Source organism: Lissotriton vulgaris, chromosome 9, assembly GCF_964263255.1.
Source record: "Lissotriton vulgaris chromosome 9, aLisVul1.2, whole genome shotgun sequence".
In the NCBI taxonomy this organism is placed as follows: domain Eukaryota; kingdom Metazoa; phylum Chordata; class Amphibia; order Caudata; family Salamandridae; genus Lissotriton; species Lissotriton vulgaris.
Window position 1 is genome coordinate 1,176,758,590 of NC_141697.1, and position 13,163 is coordinate 1,176,771,752.

Below are 13,163 nucleotides of genomic sequence, written 5' to 3' on the forward strand. Positions count from 1 at the left end.
CCCAAGCTGCCTATCTGCACATCTGTTGGCCTGAAATTCATGAAGGTGTACAGCATGGAGTGTCATTCACAAGAGCCAGACTATTCTGTATTTTTCCACTTTTAAAATAAATAGTCAGGAAACACATTGGTTTCCGTCTGTATTTATCTGTAAAAATGGAAAACTGGGAGCCTTACTTATTATCCATAGAATAAATGGAAAGTTGCAACTATTTCCTCGACTGACAACCAGGATGCATGTTCACCACACTTGAAGATGACCAAGTGACGGTAATTCTGCTTGAGGTTACTGCAGCCTTTGGCATGATCAACCACAAAATGCTTTTGAAAAGATTAATGTTACAGCAAACACATGATGGATGGAATGCTGACAATGCAAACATTCTCCACCAGTCAAAAGATCTGGGTTAAATCCATTGTCCTTTTGCCCACTCTGCCACCCCAGTTTGGACCTAGCCATATGCAAATTAGTCTTGACCATGTGCCCCATGGGAACAGTCCACACCGAACTGCCAGGCCAGGTCCTCCCTGGACCCGAAACAAGCATCCTGGGACCGGTTTCAGGGTATGTCACCCTTCTTCAGCCAGGCTGGCTTGAATCCAGTTGCACAGTGAGCAAGAGATCCACGTCTGGGCATACCCATCCCACTTAGGGCGAAAAGTGACGATGGATTTAACCCAGATCATTTGACTGGGGGAGAATATTTGCGTTGTCAGTATTCCGTCCATCATTTGTTTGCTGTAACATTGAAAAGATTGAGGAAAAGGATAAGGATTAATGAAACAGCCCTACAGCAGATCCAATCATTCCTCCAGAAATGCAGCAAACTGATTAGGACCAGATAGTCATCCATGTGCAGGATGTAATGTGCAGTTCCAAAGTGCTCATCATTGTCTAGAATATTCTTTAAAACCATAATGTGTCAACATGTGCCCACTGGCACAAGTAATTGAGAAAAACAATCTCAAAGCACAGTTACTTACCAATGATGCACAGATTTACTTGTTTCTGTAGAAACGGCCACAGTACAATGACAACAAATTAATTGCATCACTCATGTATATTTCTGAAAGAAAGAAAAGCTTTCTATGTCTAAGTATTGCCTAAACATAAATTCTGTCAGCAGACAGCATGCAGAATGGAACTCTCCCATTTGGATGGCCCCATACTTTGAGTATCATCTTCGACACAGTCCATTCCTTCTAAAAGCAAACTAATGAGGTGACCAAGAACTCCTTCATTCAACTTTTATCATTGAATAGAGTGCTACCTCTCATGCAAATTAATCAATGCATAGATCCAGGCAGAGCCCTACTGATTATCGTTAGGGCTATTGTAGCATCTCATTGGCAAGCATAACAAATACCTACGCTTCTAACTGAACTTAAACAAACACATAATCAGATGGAGTGACTGAGTCTGAATCTCAGAAGTTGAGCTCACATCAAGATTGTCCTAAATACCCCTCCTTAGTTCCCAATTATAGGGATTGTTAGAAAAAATTGTTTCCTGGCAAGCACCACCATACAGATTTACTTTTTGTAATGCAAACCCAATGCAAAGTGCTAAGCTGGTATTTACTATCCAATGCTAACTGAATGACTGTTTACATAGTATCCCAAAGTAACACAAAGTTGTGCAATGTGCTGCCTGCATTGGTTTGCATCATAGGTGCATGCCATGGCTGGTGCCAGTGCTTATTTTGATCTGGTGGTTGCTCCTGGAGCCACCTGACTCTCATTTTTGAGGAGGCATTTGTTTTCCTCATCAAGCATTGACAATGATTAAAAGAGGGAAAAACACAACTAGGGGTAAAATATAGGAAGAGAAAGATGAGGAAACCGTAACGGAGGGAGAAGGCAATAACCAGCATGAGTGAGATACAGAGACAGGGAGTGTCCATAGTGGATGTAAGAGCCATGAGGTCAATTCGAGACTATGCAGCCTTGGCATTCAGTCTACTAATGTTTAAAAGCATCTACTGCATGTTTTTTAGCAGAGCTTTTGACACCAGCACCCATTCTATTACAACTAAAGCCTTGGGTGGTGCCTGGGCATTTCCAAGCAACCACCCATTGTTTTTGGCACAAAGAAGTAGAACACCACCTTGAGGCAGGCGCAATGAGGAGAAACAATTACATTTTTCCGCATTTTCTCTACTTTGCATGTGTGCTGCATGGTACAGCACACATAAAGAGTGGAACAAAGCCTCAGCCTCTTGACTACTAGGGCTTTACCTCACCTTCGGTGCTAAGCCCTTTTTTGTATGTCATGGGTTCCTCAGCTTTAAACAATTACTTTCCCACAAATGGTTTCCATTCCAAATTTGTACCCTTTTTCTCAACATCCTAGGGATTCTAAAGGTACCCAGGATTTGTAGTTTCTCTTGGAGGTAGCCGAGAAAATAGCCACAATATAGTTAATTTTATTTGGGGTGGGGAAAAAAGTGCTGTGTGAGAAAGTGTAAGTTTCTTTTTCTAAAATTGACATCAATGAAATGTTTTCAGTGCTAGGACCACCTTTTCTCAGCTTTCAGAAACAAGTAGAAACATTTTTTAACACAATTTTGGGATTTCGGAAGTGGTAGTCCATTATTTCTAACTTTTGGGTTGTGGTGGGAAGAAGTGTGATAATCTTGAGCGATCCAGGAAAACTATGCATTTCTGAAAAATAGATAACATTCTGAATCTAGCAAAGCGTCATTTGTATAGATCTCCAGATTTTTTCAAATAAACAAACCTTAGAAATAAACAAATAATGAAAATGAGTTGGAAAAAAACAGCCATTTGTGACAACATTTTCATTTGTAACATCTTGTCACAATGGCTGATTTGCAAAAGCAATATACTATTACTTCCAATGGACCATTCCCTTTGTGGCAATATCTAAGATTTTTAGGTACTCCCAAAACTCTAAATACCAAGAGCCAACAACTGAGCTGAACCTAGCAATGATTTTTCATTGTGCACAGACTATACAGTAATTCATATGGGGACATTTAAAGAATGAAAAATGTGCATGAAATAAATCTATTTATTTCTGTAATGTACCTAAGATACTGAGTTTAGGAACAGTGGTTACCCGTAAGCCTCTGAATTTGTGATTACCCATACTATCATGTGATTTAGAGGGCATTTTGTCAAACATCTTTTTTTCTTGCACACTTGTTTACATTTGGAAGCCACAAATGCAGAGAAACCCAATTGCTAATAACTAAACATTCTACTATTGTGTATTTCCAAATGTCTCCAGGTAAAAATGGTACCCCTCTTGTGTGGGTGGGCCCGTGCCTACAACCCCTAATGCCCCAAAACAAAAACCGACCTGGAGACATCACATTTCATCCACCAAAATCAATTTTATTTACAATGTGAGTAGCTGTGGAATTTGGGCCCTTGCTTGGCCACCACCCAAGTAAACCTACTGTGTCAACACATATCTGGAAATAAGACAACTTGGGGAGTCCAGGTGGTCAGAACAGTGTGGCTTTCATGAGGTATTTGTTCCCAAGAATTTATTGTAAACCTCAAACTTTGGCTAAAAGCACACATTTTATTCTGTGAGGGGAGGTTCCTAAATATGTGGGGATCCACAAATTTCCTACCACCAAGCCTTCCTACATGTCTCTTAATAAAATCGGTGCCCCACGTGTGGGGATGGGTCTACCACCCACGACAGGAAAGTACGGAAAACCCTACATGGACCGATCACATTTTTTCACTGAAAAGCAACCCTTTCTTGGAATGCGGTTGGCTCCGGAATTTGGACCATAGCTCAGCCAGTACCTAGGGAAACCTACAAAATCTAGACATTTCTGAAAATTAAACATGTGTGAAAGTCCAGGGTGGTGTGATTTGCATGAGCTCACAAGGTCTCACACCTCACACTTGGGCTAAAAACACACACTTTCAGCACATTTCTGTGAAGGAAAGTTTCAGAATCTGTGGGATCTATAAATGTTCTACAACCCGGCATTCCCACATGTTTGGGGCCTTCCTTCTCTGACGGGCACTATACCTACTTGTGTTTGTGGGCCTGGCACATGCCATAAAGAAGGGCTGGAAGCGCACCATGGACACATCAAATTATTCCACTGAAAGCCTATCTTTTTAGCAATTTGGGCAGAGGTAGAATTTACTCCCCAGTTTAAACGGCACTGAGGGAAACCTACCAAAACCAGACATTTTTGAAAATTAGACATGTGGGGTAGTCTGGTGTGTTGTGACTTGTGTGGATCTTGTAAGGATTTCTTAACCAAAAACCATTGCAACATTGAAACTTTGACTGAACCACATATTTGCCTCACATTGTAGTGAAGGAAAGTTTCAGAATCTGGGATGTCCACAAGTTTCCTTCCACGCATCGTTCCCACACTTCTCCCATAATAATGGTACCCAGCCTGTGTGGGTGGATCTAGCACCTGCGATAGGAAAAGACCCAAAACCCAACACGGGCACATCACATTTTTCCACTGAAAGCCAACTCTTTTTTGTAATTTGCGCAGCTATAGATTTTGGGTCCTAGCTCATTCCGCACCCAGAGAAACCTACCAAGCCCAGACAATTATGAAAACTATGAATCGCTTCGGATTCGAGGTTGGTATGATGTGTGAATCTCACAAATTTTACGTACCCAGGAGCCCTTGCAACTCCCAAACTTTGGTTATAATCACACATTTTCCTCACATTTCTGTGAGCAGAAGTTCCAGATTCTGCAGGGATCCACAGTTTTACAACCACCCAACATTTCCAAATGTCTCTCGATAAAAATGATACCCCAATACAAAAGGCCTCAAAATGAAAAGTGGAGACATTGTTGTTAGTAACTGTGGTAATTGATCCTAGGCTCGGTCACCACCTAGGGAAACTGACCAAAATGAGACATTTCTTAAAAGTAAACACCCACAATGCCCTCCAACCTTCAAACTTTGTCATAAATCACACATTTTCTTTGCATTTCTGCACTTCCATAATCCAATGGGATCCACAATATTCCTACCACCCAGCGTTCCACACTTGTCCCAATCAAAACCCCTGCCTCTCTTCTGTGGTTGGGTCTACTGCCAGCAACAGGAATCAATCAAATTAGGATCAATGGGAGTCACCCCGCAGGTTGGCCAGGATGTGCCAGACCCACCAAATAATAAAAAAAAAAGTATTCCTGGTATCCAGTGGGATCACTGCTCTACCCCCTGACAACCTCCCCTTTTTTGACCAGGGGAGGGGGGAGGGCAGAAAGTGTGGCTTCACCCTTTTTAGATGGAAGTATGGCCCAATGTCAGGGTGGCACTACCACACCCCTTCCTTTTGCACCAATGCAAAATCCCCGGTGTCTAGTGTTCTGATGTTTTAATGGTAGATACTTGGATCAGGAATGCTATGGAAAAATTAGCCCCCCCTCTTACCTCCAGATCAAAAAGAACTAACCCTTCTAGTCTTTGGTTATCAAGCCTTTTAGCTGAGAAGAATACTGCAAAGCTTTAAAAAAGCAATGGAGGAAAGGCTATAACCTGACAGATAAGGAAAATTATAAACTTGCAAGAAAAAGTATCACTCTGATATTAGAACTGCAAAACTCAAGTTTTTAGGCCAAAATAATGGGATCTGATAACAAAACAAGAGACATCTTTATGATAGTTAAAACGTTTTTAACACCCAACTGTTATCAACTCTCACCAACCTTCTACTACTTGGTGTAAACCGCTTGCATCCTACTTTCAGTCAAAAGTTCTGTCAATTCAGGCTATTCTCTCCCCCAGCTTCCCACAGAATGATGAGATTCTTGACATGATACGGAGCACTAAGATTCCACCTATAAAGGTGTCACTATCCAACTTTGAGCATATCTCGCTGGAAAGCTCTCTGACAGCATTAGGAACTCTAAAACTGGGCTCTCCAGCTGAACATTGTCCACTCAATGTGTGTGCGCTAGGTGCATCTGTAATTAACCCGCTAGTAAATATGGCATTAAACGCTTCTTTAGCGTCAACTAGGGTTCTAAGCTCATGGAAGGAAGCAAAAATGTTGCCTTAACTAAGGAAACCCTCTGTGGATCCTGGAACATTATCAAATTACAGACCAACATCTTTGCTCCCAGCATTTTCGAAGATACTGGAAAAGCATGTTAATCTTCAACTCTCCAAGTATCTGGAATCCAATAATTTGCTCCACCCCAGCAGTTAGGGTTTAAGCCCCACTATAGTACTGTGACTGCTCTCTTGGAGGTTAGCGAATACATCAAAGGCACATTGGATTGAGGGGGAAAGGTGGTGCTGATAATGAAATTCTTACAAGCAGCCTTTTACATGATTCCCCATTCCAGCCTCCTTGAGTGCTTACAGTCAGTTGGAATAGTGGATTAGACCCTGAACGGTCTTTCTTCATTTTTAGAAGGACACAGCCAGTCCATCTGGATTCCACCTTCTTTATCCAAACCTCCTGAGTTGATAGTGGGATTGCCCCAGGGTACCACTCTGTGCCTTACATTATTTAATGGATTTTTTACCCCTTTTGCTCAGTTATCAGTATTCCTAGGTGCCAAACCTATATCATATGGTGATGACACCCAGCTACAGAACTCATGTGGCAAGGGTGAAAAGCTACCTATGAACCTGATTAAAAAGTATCTAATGGCAGTCTTTCATTGGATGGCAGTACAGCAACTTAAGTGTAGTGCTGAAAAGACAGAGTTTCTCTTTTTGGCGACGTTCCACTGAATAGCTGGCAGGCCTTCTGGCCTGTATATGCTTCTCCTCCAGGCCCTCAGGATGGCATTGTGAGGAACTTGGGGGTGAAATTTGTTGACCATCTGTCATTTAAGCCACAAATAAAATCTGTGGTAGGAACATGCTTTGGGGTTTTGCGTTCACTGAGACAGTTCTTAAGCTTACTGTCCCTGCAAAAACAACAGTCATTCAGGCTCTCATTACATCAAGACTAGATTATGCTAATGCGTTTTACCTGGGCCTGCTGGAATATACCTAAATAGATTGGAGGTGGTGCAAAACGCGGCAGCCAGTCTCTTTTTGAAACTGCCTGTGAGAGTGCATATATCCCCACATGCACAAGCTCTGCACTGGCATCCCATTAGGAAAATAATTGTGTTGAAGGCACTAGTGCTGACACATGGGGCATTATATCAATCTGGGGCTACGTACCTCAGAGCCAGGTTCAGCTTCCATTTTTCCTACCAGAAATATGAGATTTGCCAATAAATTATTGGTAGTGATTCCTAGAATGTGGAGGACTAGAATAGGAGGTACATCTTTGGATTTTCTTGGTGCCACTGCTTGGAACAAGCTCCAGTTGGAAATGTGCCCCATCTCCAGTCAAATAGCCTTTAACAAAAGGCTGACATTTTGGCATTTTAACCAGGTTTGGATGATGGGTATTTAACTTCTGACCTTTGACTGCTGCACTGGGACAATGTGTTGAGTACCTCTGCACATTATAAGTATAATTTCATTCATTCATGAGCAACCTCAAGAATCCGAACAATCCTTCTCTCCTCCCAGGGGTGGGCGGCAGATAGACTCCATTGCCCTTTGTTGATTGTGGGTTGGGCTCAAAGGCAGGGTTAGCCGCCCCATCCTTTCTTTTGTTTGTTTTGGTGCCATGTTGAAATCCTAGTGTCTAGTGTGTTTTCTGCCCCACAGGGGAGCAAATTTCCTCTCTGAGAATGGCAAACAAGATTGATTTGCCCCTTATGTTGGGTATGGTCCAACATCAGCACCCCTTTCTTTTGTCCCTAATGCAAAATCCTTGCAGGTCTAGTGAGTTTTCTACGCCCCCCCAAGGGTGCAGATTTGAGGCAAACCCCAAACGAAACAAACCTCTTTTCTGTTCTTGTTATGCGGCTTATACTTTCCCAAGTACAACTGTGCGTTTGTTGGACAACATAAATGTCAGAATTGTGCGAGAATGATTCCACGGATTTATTGGAATAAGTCCTGCTAGCTCACATGCACCATTTGTACCCCTAACCAGACAAGGAAACAAATGGATTGTGCAACCTGAGAACATGACAACCCTGACTCCCCAAGGAAATTGTGGTACCAGATCTAGAACCTTTTCTTTTGGTTACTTTATGCAAACCCAAAGAAGTACACAAGAAATACACAGCATGCAGTTTAACTATTTATTGAAGCATTGTGATTCTTGAGTAAAATAGGTGTGCTTTAATAATAAATAGAAGGAAACAGAATAACGTAATAAGTTTGATGAGAATGGTTAACCAGAGAAGCAGTTCAACCATTGTGCTATAACAGGGAAAAGAAGGCAACTTAAAAACACAAGCATGTAAAATGGTGGTGTTCCTGCTCGGGTGTAATGTAACCACATGATTCCCGAAGGGGGCAGAAATACTCTATTTCCTCCTCTGGATTGTAGGTGAGGCTCAAAGCTATTTTAAATTCCATGACCTCTAGTGAATTTTTTATCCACAAGGAAGCAAATTGGGGTCAAACACCCTCTCTGCTCCCGGGAGACAAAAAGACAGATGTTCTGCTTCTGGAAACGAAGTATAGGCCAGTGTCAATGTGGAACACTCACACACATTTCCTTTGCCCCTAATGCAACATCTCCTATATTTAATTCTTTCTAGGCCAACCTGGGAGCAGATTTGGGACAATCTCACCAATTGAGACAAACATATTATATCACCCCTTCTGAGGTGGGGTATGGTTTGATGCCAGGGTAGTTATCCCTCCATACTTTTGTTTGATTTGGCATCCCAGGGCTCATTGTGGGCAAACTTCCTCTTTGCTGAGGCCACAAGACTGGTTTACTACTTTTGTGGTGGAGGTATGGGCGAAAACCAAGATGTGAACGCACCCCTTTTGTTTGCCTAGGATGCGAAATTCCTTGTGTCTAGTGGGTGTTTTAGCCTCTCCCCAAGTGGGGAAGAAAGACACTTTTGCTGCTTTCTGGCTGGGCACATGGATCAATGCCAACATAGACCACCCCATCCTTTTGTTTTCGTACCATTTGAAAACCGTGGTATCTAAGGGGCTTTCTGGAGGCAAACACTTCAATCTATTCCTGGCAAGGGAAAAAATGTTATGCCATTGCTGGGGTGGGTTGATGGCATGCACACGTTGGGCTGCCCCCACATATTTTAGTAGTTTTTCCTGGTGTCTCATTGGCTTTCTGTCCCATAAGCAGAATGTTGCGAGTCCTGCCATCTTTCCCTCCTTGGGATCAGAAAGACTGTTACATCCTTTTTTGGGGTGTGGACATAGACCCAGGTGTAGTGGTCAGCCCCCCCCCCCTCTTTATATTTAGTATACCACCTAGGGAAAAAACAGACAGTGCTGCCTTTTTTTGGTGGCAGAAAGAATGTTCTAGCTTTTTTTGTGTGTGGGTATAGCCCTGCACATCTTGGGTCACCCCCTCTCCTTTGTTTTTTTTCTTCCAATTTATCCCTGTGGTCTAGTGGGCTTTTGGGGCATACCCCTAATCTGAACCCCAGAGGGATAGAAAGATTGCTGCACCCTTTTATGTGGTAGGGGATGCCCCCCACCCCTTCTTTCTTTATTTGAAGCACTGGTGTCTAGTGGACCTAGCACTACCCTCTCCAGGGGGGCACATGTGAGTGAAATCCTCCTATCTGCCCCTGGGGTGCCAAAAGAGTGATGAGCCCAGGAAGAAGCTCTTGCCCATTGCCGAAAGGTCCCCCCTCCCTCAAAAACTAATGTCTGATGTCTTGTGGATGGATCTCTGCATGGGGAACACCCTCTTGCAGCAACCCCCAAGCAGGGATCCATTAGGGAGGGATGCAGTTGGAAAGGGAAGACTACATTGGTGGTCGGGGCTGATATATATATATATACCGATTGTATAATTATACATTCACTTTTCGTAGTAATAATATCAGCAGGCAATGCTCACAAACTATCATTACCAAAAAAACCCCGACAAAAACAGTCTCAGGCTGCTGCGGTTGGCCCTCTCTTCACTGTGAGTGATGTCATTTTGCCTGTGCACATGTGTACATTCACCTAAAAAGTAGTCCATTTGAATACATTATCCTTTGTCTTTATTTCTTTTTTTTAATTAACATGCACAATGAGTCGTATTTGTGATGGATTATTCTTGATTAATTTATTTTTTGTAAACATACACAAGCCACCTTTAGAGTTTCAAATTTTTATTGTTTATTACTTTTTAAAAAAACTTTTATTCATTTAGGGCCAGATGTACAACCCTGGAAATAATGCCTCGCAAATTGCGAGTCTTTTACTACTCGCAATTTGCGAGGCGCTGTTACCAATGTACAACACTGTATTTCACACTGTCAGTGATTCCCAATGGGATCGCAAATAGAGAGGCTCATGAATATTAATGAGCCACTCACAATTTGCTACTCAATTGGGACTGGCAGGCCCTCCCAGGTATGGTGGCCTGCTGGGCTCAGCAGACCACCATGTCTGGGACTGCTTTTAAAATTAGCAGTTTTTGTAGAAATGCATCCCGTTTTCCTCAAAGGAAAACAGGATGCATTTGAAAAAAAAAATAGAAACGTTTTTGTTTAATTTTTTTAGGGCAGTCATTGGTACCTGGGACCACTGCCTGCCCTTAAAAAATATTTTCCCCTGTGTTTGCAAAGGGGCAGGGGTCCCCTGGGGACCCCTTCGCTTTTGTAACCCCATTATCACCCTCTTGAAGAGGGTGGTAATTAGCAAATGTTTTGTGCCGGCAAAACAAAACATCTGTACATAGGATTGCACATGCTATTAGGAAGAGGGAACGTCCCTTCCTAATAGCGATTCGCCAAACCCTATTTTGCAAGTCTCAAAAAATTGCGACTCGCAAAATAGGGTTTGTCCATACCCCATGCTGTTTTTGCATGCGCAAACGGGTCCCCAAACTCGTTTGCGCATGCAAAAACCGTCGTACACCTGGCCCTTAATGCCTGTTACATATGCTTACAAAAAAGGATGTTTTAAGAAAATAATAACCGCAGATTTACCAAGGCCCAACCTATTAGCTTTGCCAATGTTTGTTTTTTCAAAAGAGCACATATTAATGAAAGGGACATGTGCTGCTTTTAAAAGTAATAAGCGTTCCCTTTTGGGAATACTGTGCGGGAAGCAGACAGTGGTCCTCTGGATCACTGCCTGCTCCCTCCGAGACCACCAACACAATTCCCAAAAAGAAATCTGCCCCAGAAGAACAGTTTACCCTTTGTGAATCAGTTACTTCTCCAGTTCTGGGGTCAGTGACCGATCAACGTTGTGCAAAAGTAATTGGAAATACAAACCATTGATACAGTTATAGCAAATCCCAAATAGGAATGGGGCGCCTCTTTCTCACCCCCTTCTATTTGAGATTTCTAATTAAAGGCTGGCCCCATTTTACAAGTCTGAAAGAGGTCTCTGACTCCCAAATGCGCTTTGATACCTGCTAAAAACTCATTTTGAGGACGCAAACTGTTTTTGTGGATCTCAGGGTTTTTGCCTATGAAGGACATTTGTACATACGGCCTTTAATAACGTAATTGTGAAGCAGCCATGTGAACATTTTGTAAGGCACGCATAGAAATGTGATCACTTTATGATATAATACTGTACAATGTAATGCTTTTTTTTATTATAATGTGATGTTTCCTATGTTGAAATTGCTGAAATGTTTAAGGAACTCGAGCTGGTTCACCTTCTCTTTAGGCAAAGCATCTAACGTGTATTTGTGATTCAAAAGATGAGCACAAACTGCATTTGCACCAGTTGTAGCACTTGATGAAGAAAAGAAGCAGTCACTCGTGTGTTTACAGTGGCACTTTGGTCACTGTATGTGGTCACGATGTGTATAAATTAGTCAAACAAAATTATCACTTATTATTAACTACTAATGAGCGCACAGGTGTTAATCTGGTGCAAAACCTCACCAGAAAATCACAGGACAAACAACACTTGACCAATGCATAAAATGTTTTTGCACCGATTAATATCTGTCAAGTCTAAAATAAAAATATGTCCAGGACTGACTTGAGTTGCATTAGCTCACCCCTTTGTCATGTCACAAGGCTTAGTTTCTAAGTTCAAAGCACATTGCCTACAGCCAGAGCAGGTGGTTGTGCAACAACAGGTGTTGCATCATTTTAAAGATAGACATTACTCCAGCTGCCAGCCTGCCCTGCTGAAGAGGTCCCTCTTCAAAGAGGGATCTCTTTGGGCCTGAGAGTCATTGAGAACAGTTGGTGGTGCAGCCTACTGTTACAGCAGGGAAGAGTAAAACTGGATTTCTAAGTGTTACATTTCAGTTTATTACACATCCTTCCAAGGCCTCCTCCCAAATATGGCCGCCCTCCCAGAGTCCTATTGTCTGACGCGGCTGCCCGTTTAGCGGGTGACCTTTTGAGTGGCTATAGTTAACCAGCGGGGCTTTGGAAGGAAGCATGCCTTCTCCAGTGTAATGCATATCAAAGGGGATGATCTCATTTGTGTCGCCCATAGGAAAATATGCCGGTCGTGCAAATGCATCCCGGAAGAACATGGCCTAAGTTCAGACGCTGAGGATGACCGGAAAATCGGATGGCTGCTATCTGACTCTGAGTACTCCTACCTGACGGCGCGTCTGAAGGGTGGAGATGGGGGTCGTATCTATAAGAGGAATCGCATGATCATCACCAACCCCATCGTTTCAAGGAAAGACCCAACCTTCAACACCATCACCTATGAGTGGGCTCCTCCTGGACTGAACCAGAAACTGGTAAAGTATCAAGTACTGAGGGACTGCCCCTTTCCATAGAGTGCTGAATGATTCTGGCTCAAGGCAAAACTAGCTAACAAGGCCATATATGAGTAATGATGCATAATCAATGCTAATGATAGGGCAGAGACCAACACAACCAGGTAAAAGGTTAAGCCAAGTCCAGAGTGCTAAGGCCCACAAAACCAGGAAAATGATTCACTGTCATTAGCATTGTCTTCACTGTTTGTAGGTATCTGTACAGATCTGCAACTGACTCTGTATAAATACGTAGATCATAATGAATTTTGATAACTGATTGTGCATCAATATGTAGACTTTAATGTATTCGGTTAGACTATTCACTGTTTATTTTGTCGCATTACAACTTGGATAAAGTCACTTTAGGGCGAAACACGTGTCAAGTGTTCATCTTTCTAGTCTTTTAATCTTTTTCACCTGTACCATCATCACATC

General features: G+C 42.5%; 1 protein-coding gene across 1 annotated transcript in view; it reads left to right on the forward strand.

Annotated features, from left to right (window-relative positions):
* The window catches only part of LMCD1 (LIM and cysteine rich domains 1), a 307,023-nt gene that overhangs the window by 127,954 nt on the left and 165,906 nt on the right, over positions 1–13,163 (forward strand). The window contains exon 3 of the mRNA XM_086939214.1: positions 12,452–12,707. Within this exon, the coding sequence (XP_086795340.1) occupies positions 12,452–12,707 (256 nt within the window). The remainder of the gene's footprint in view (positions 1–12,451; positions 12,708–13,163) is intronic.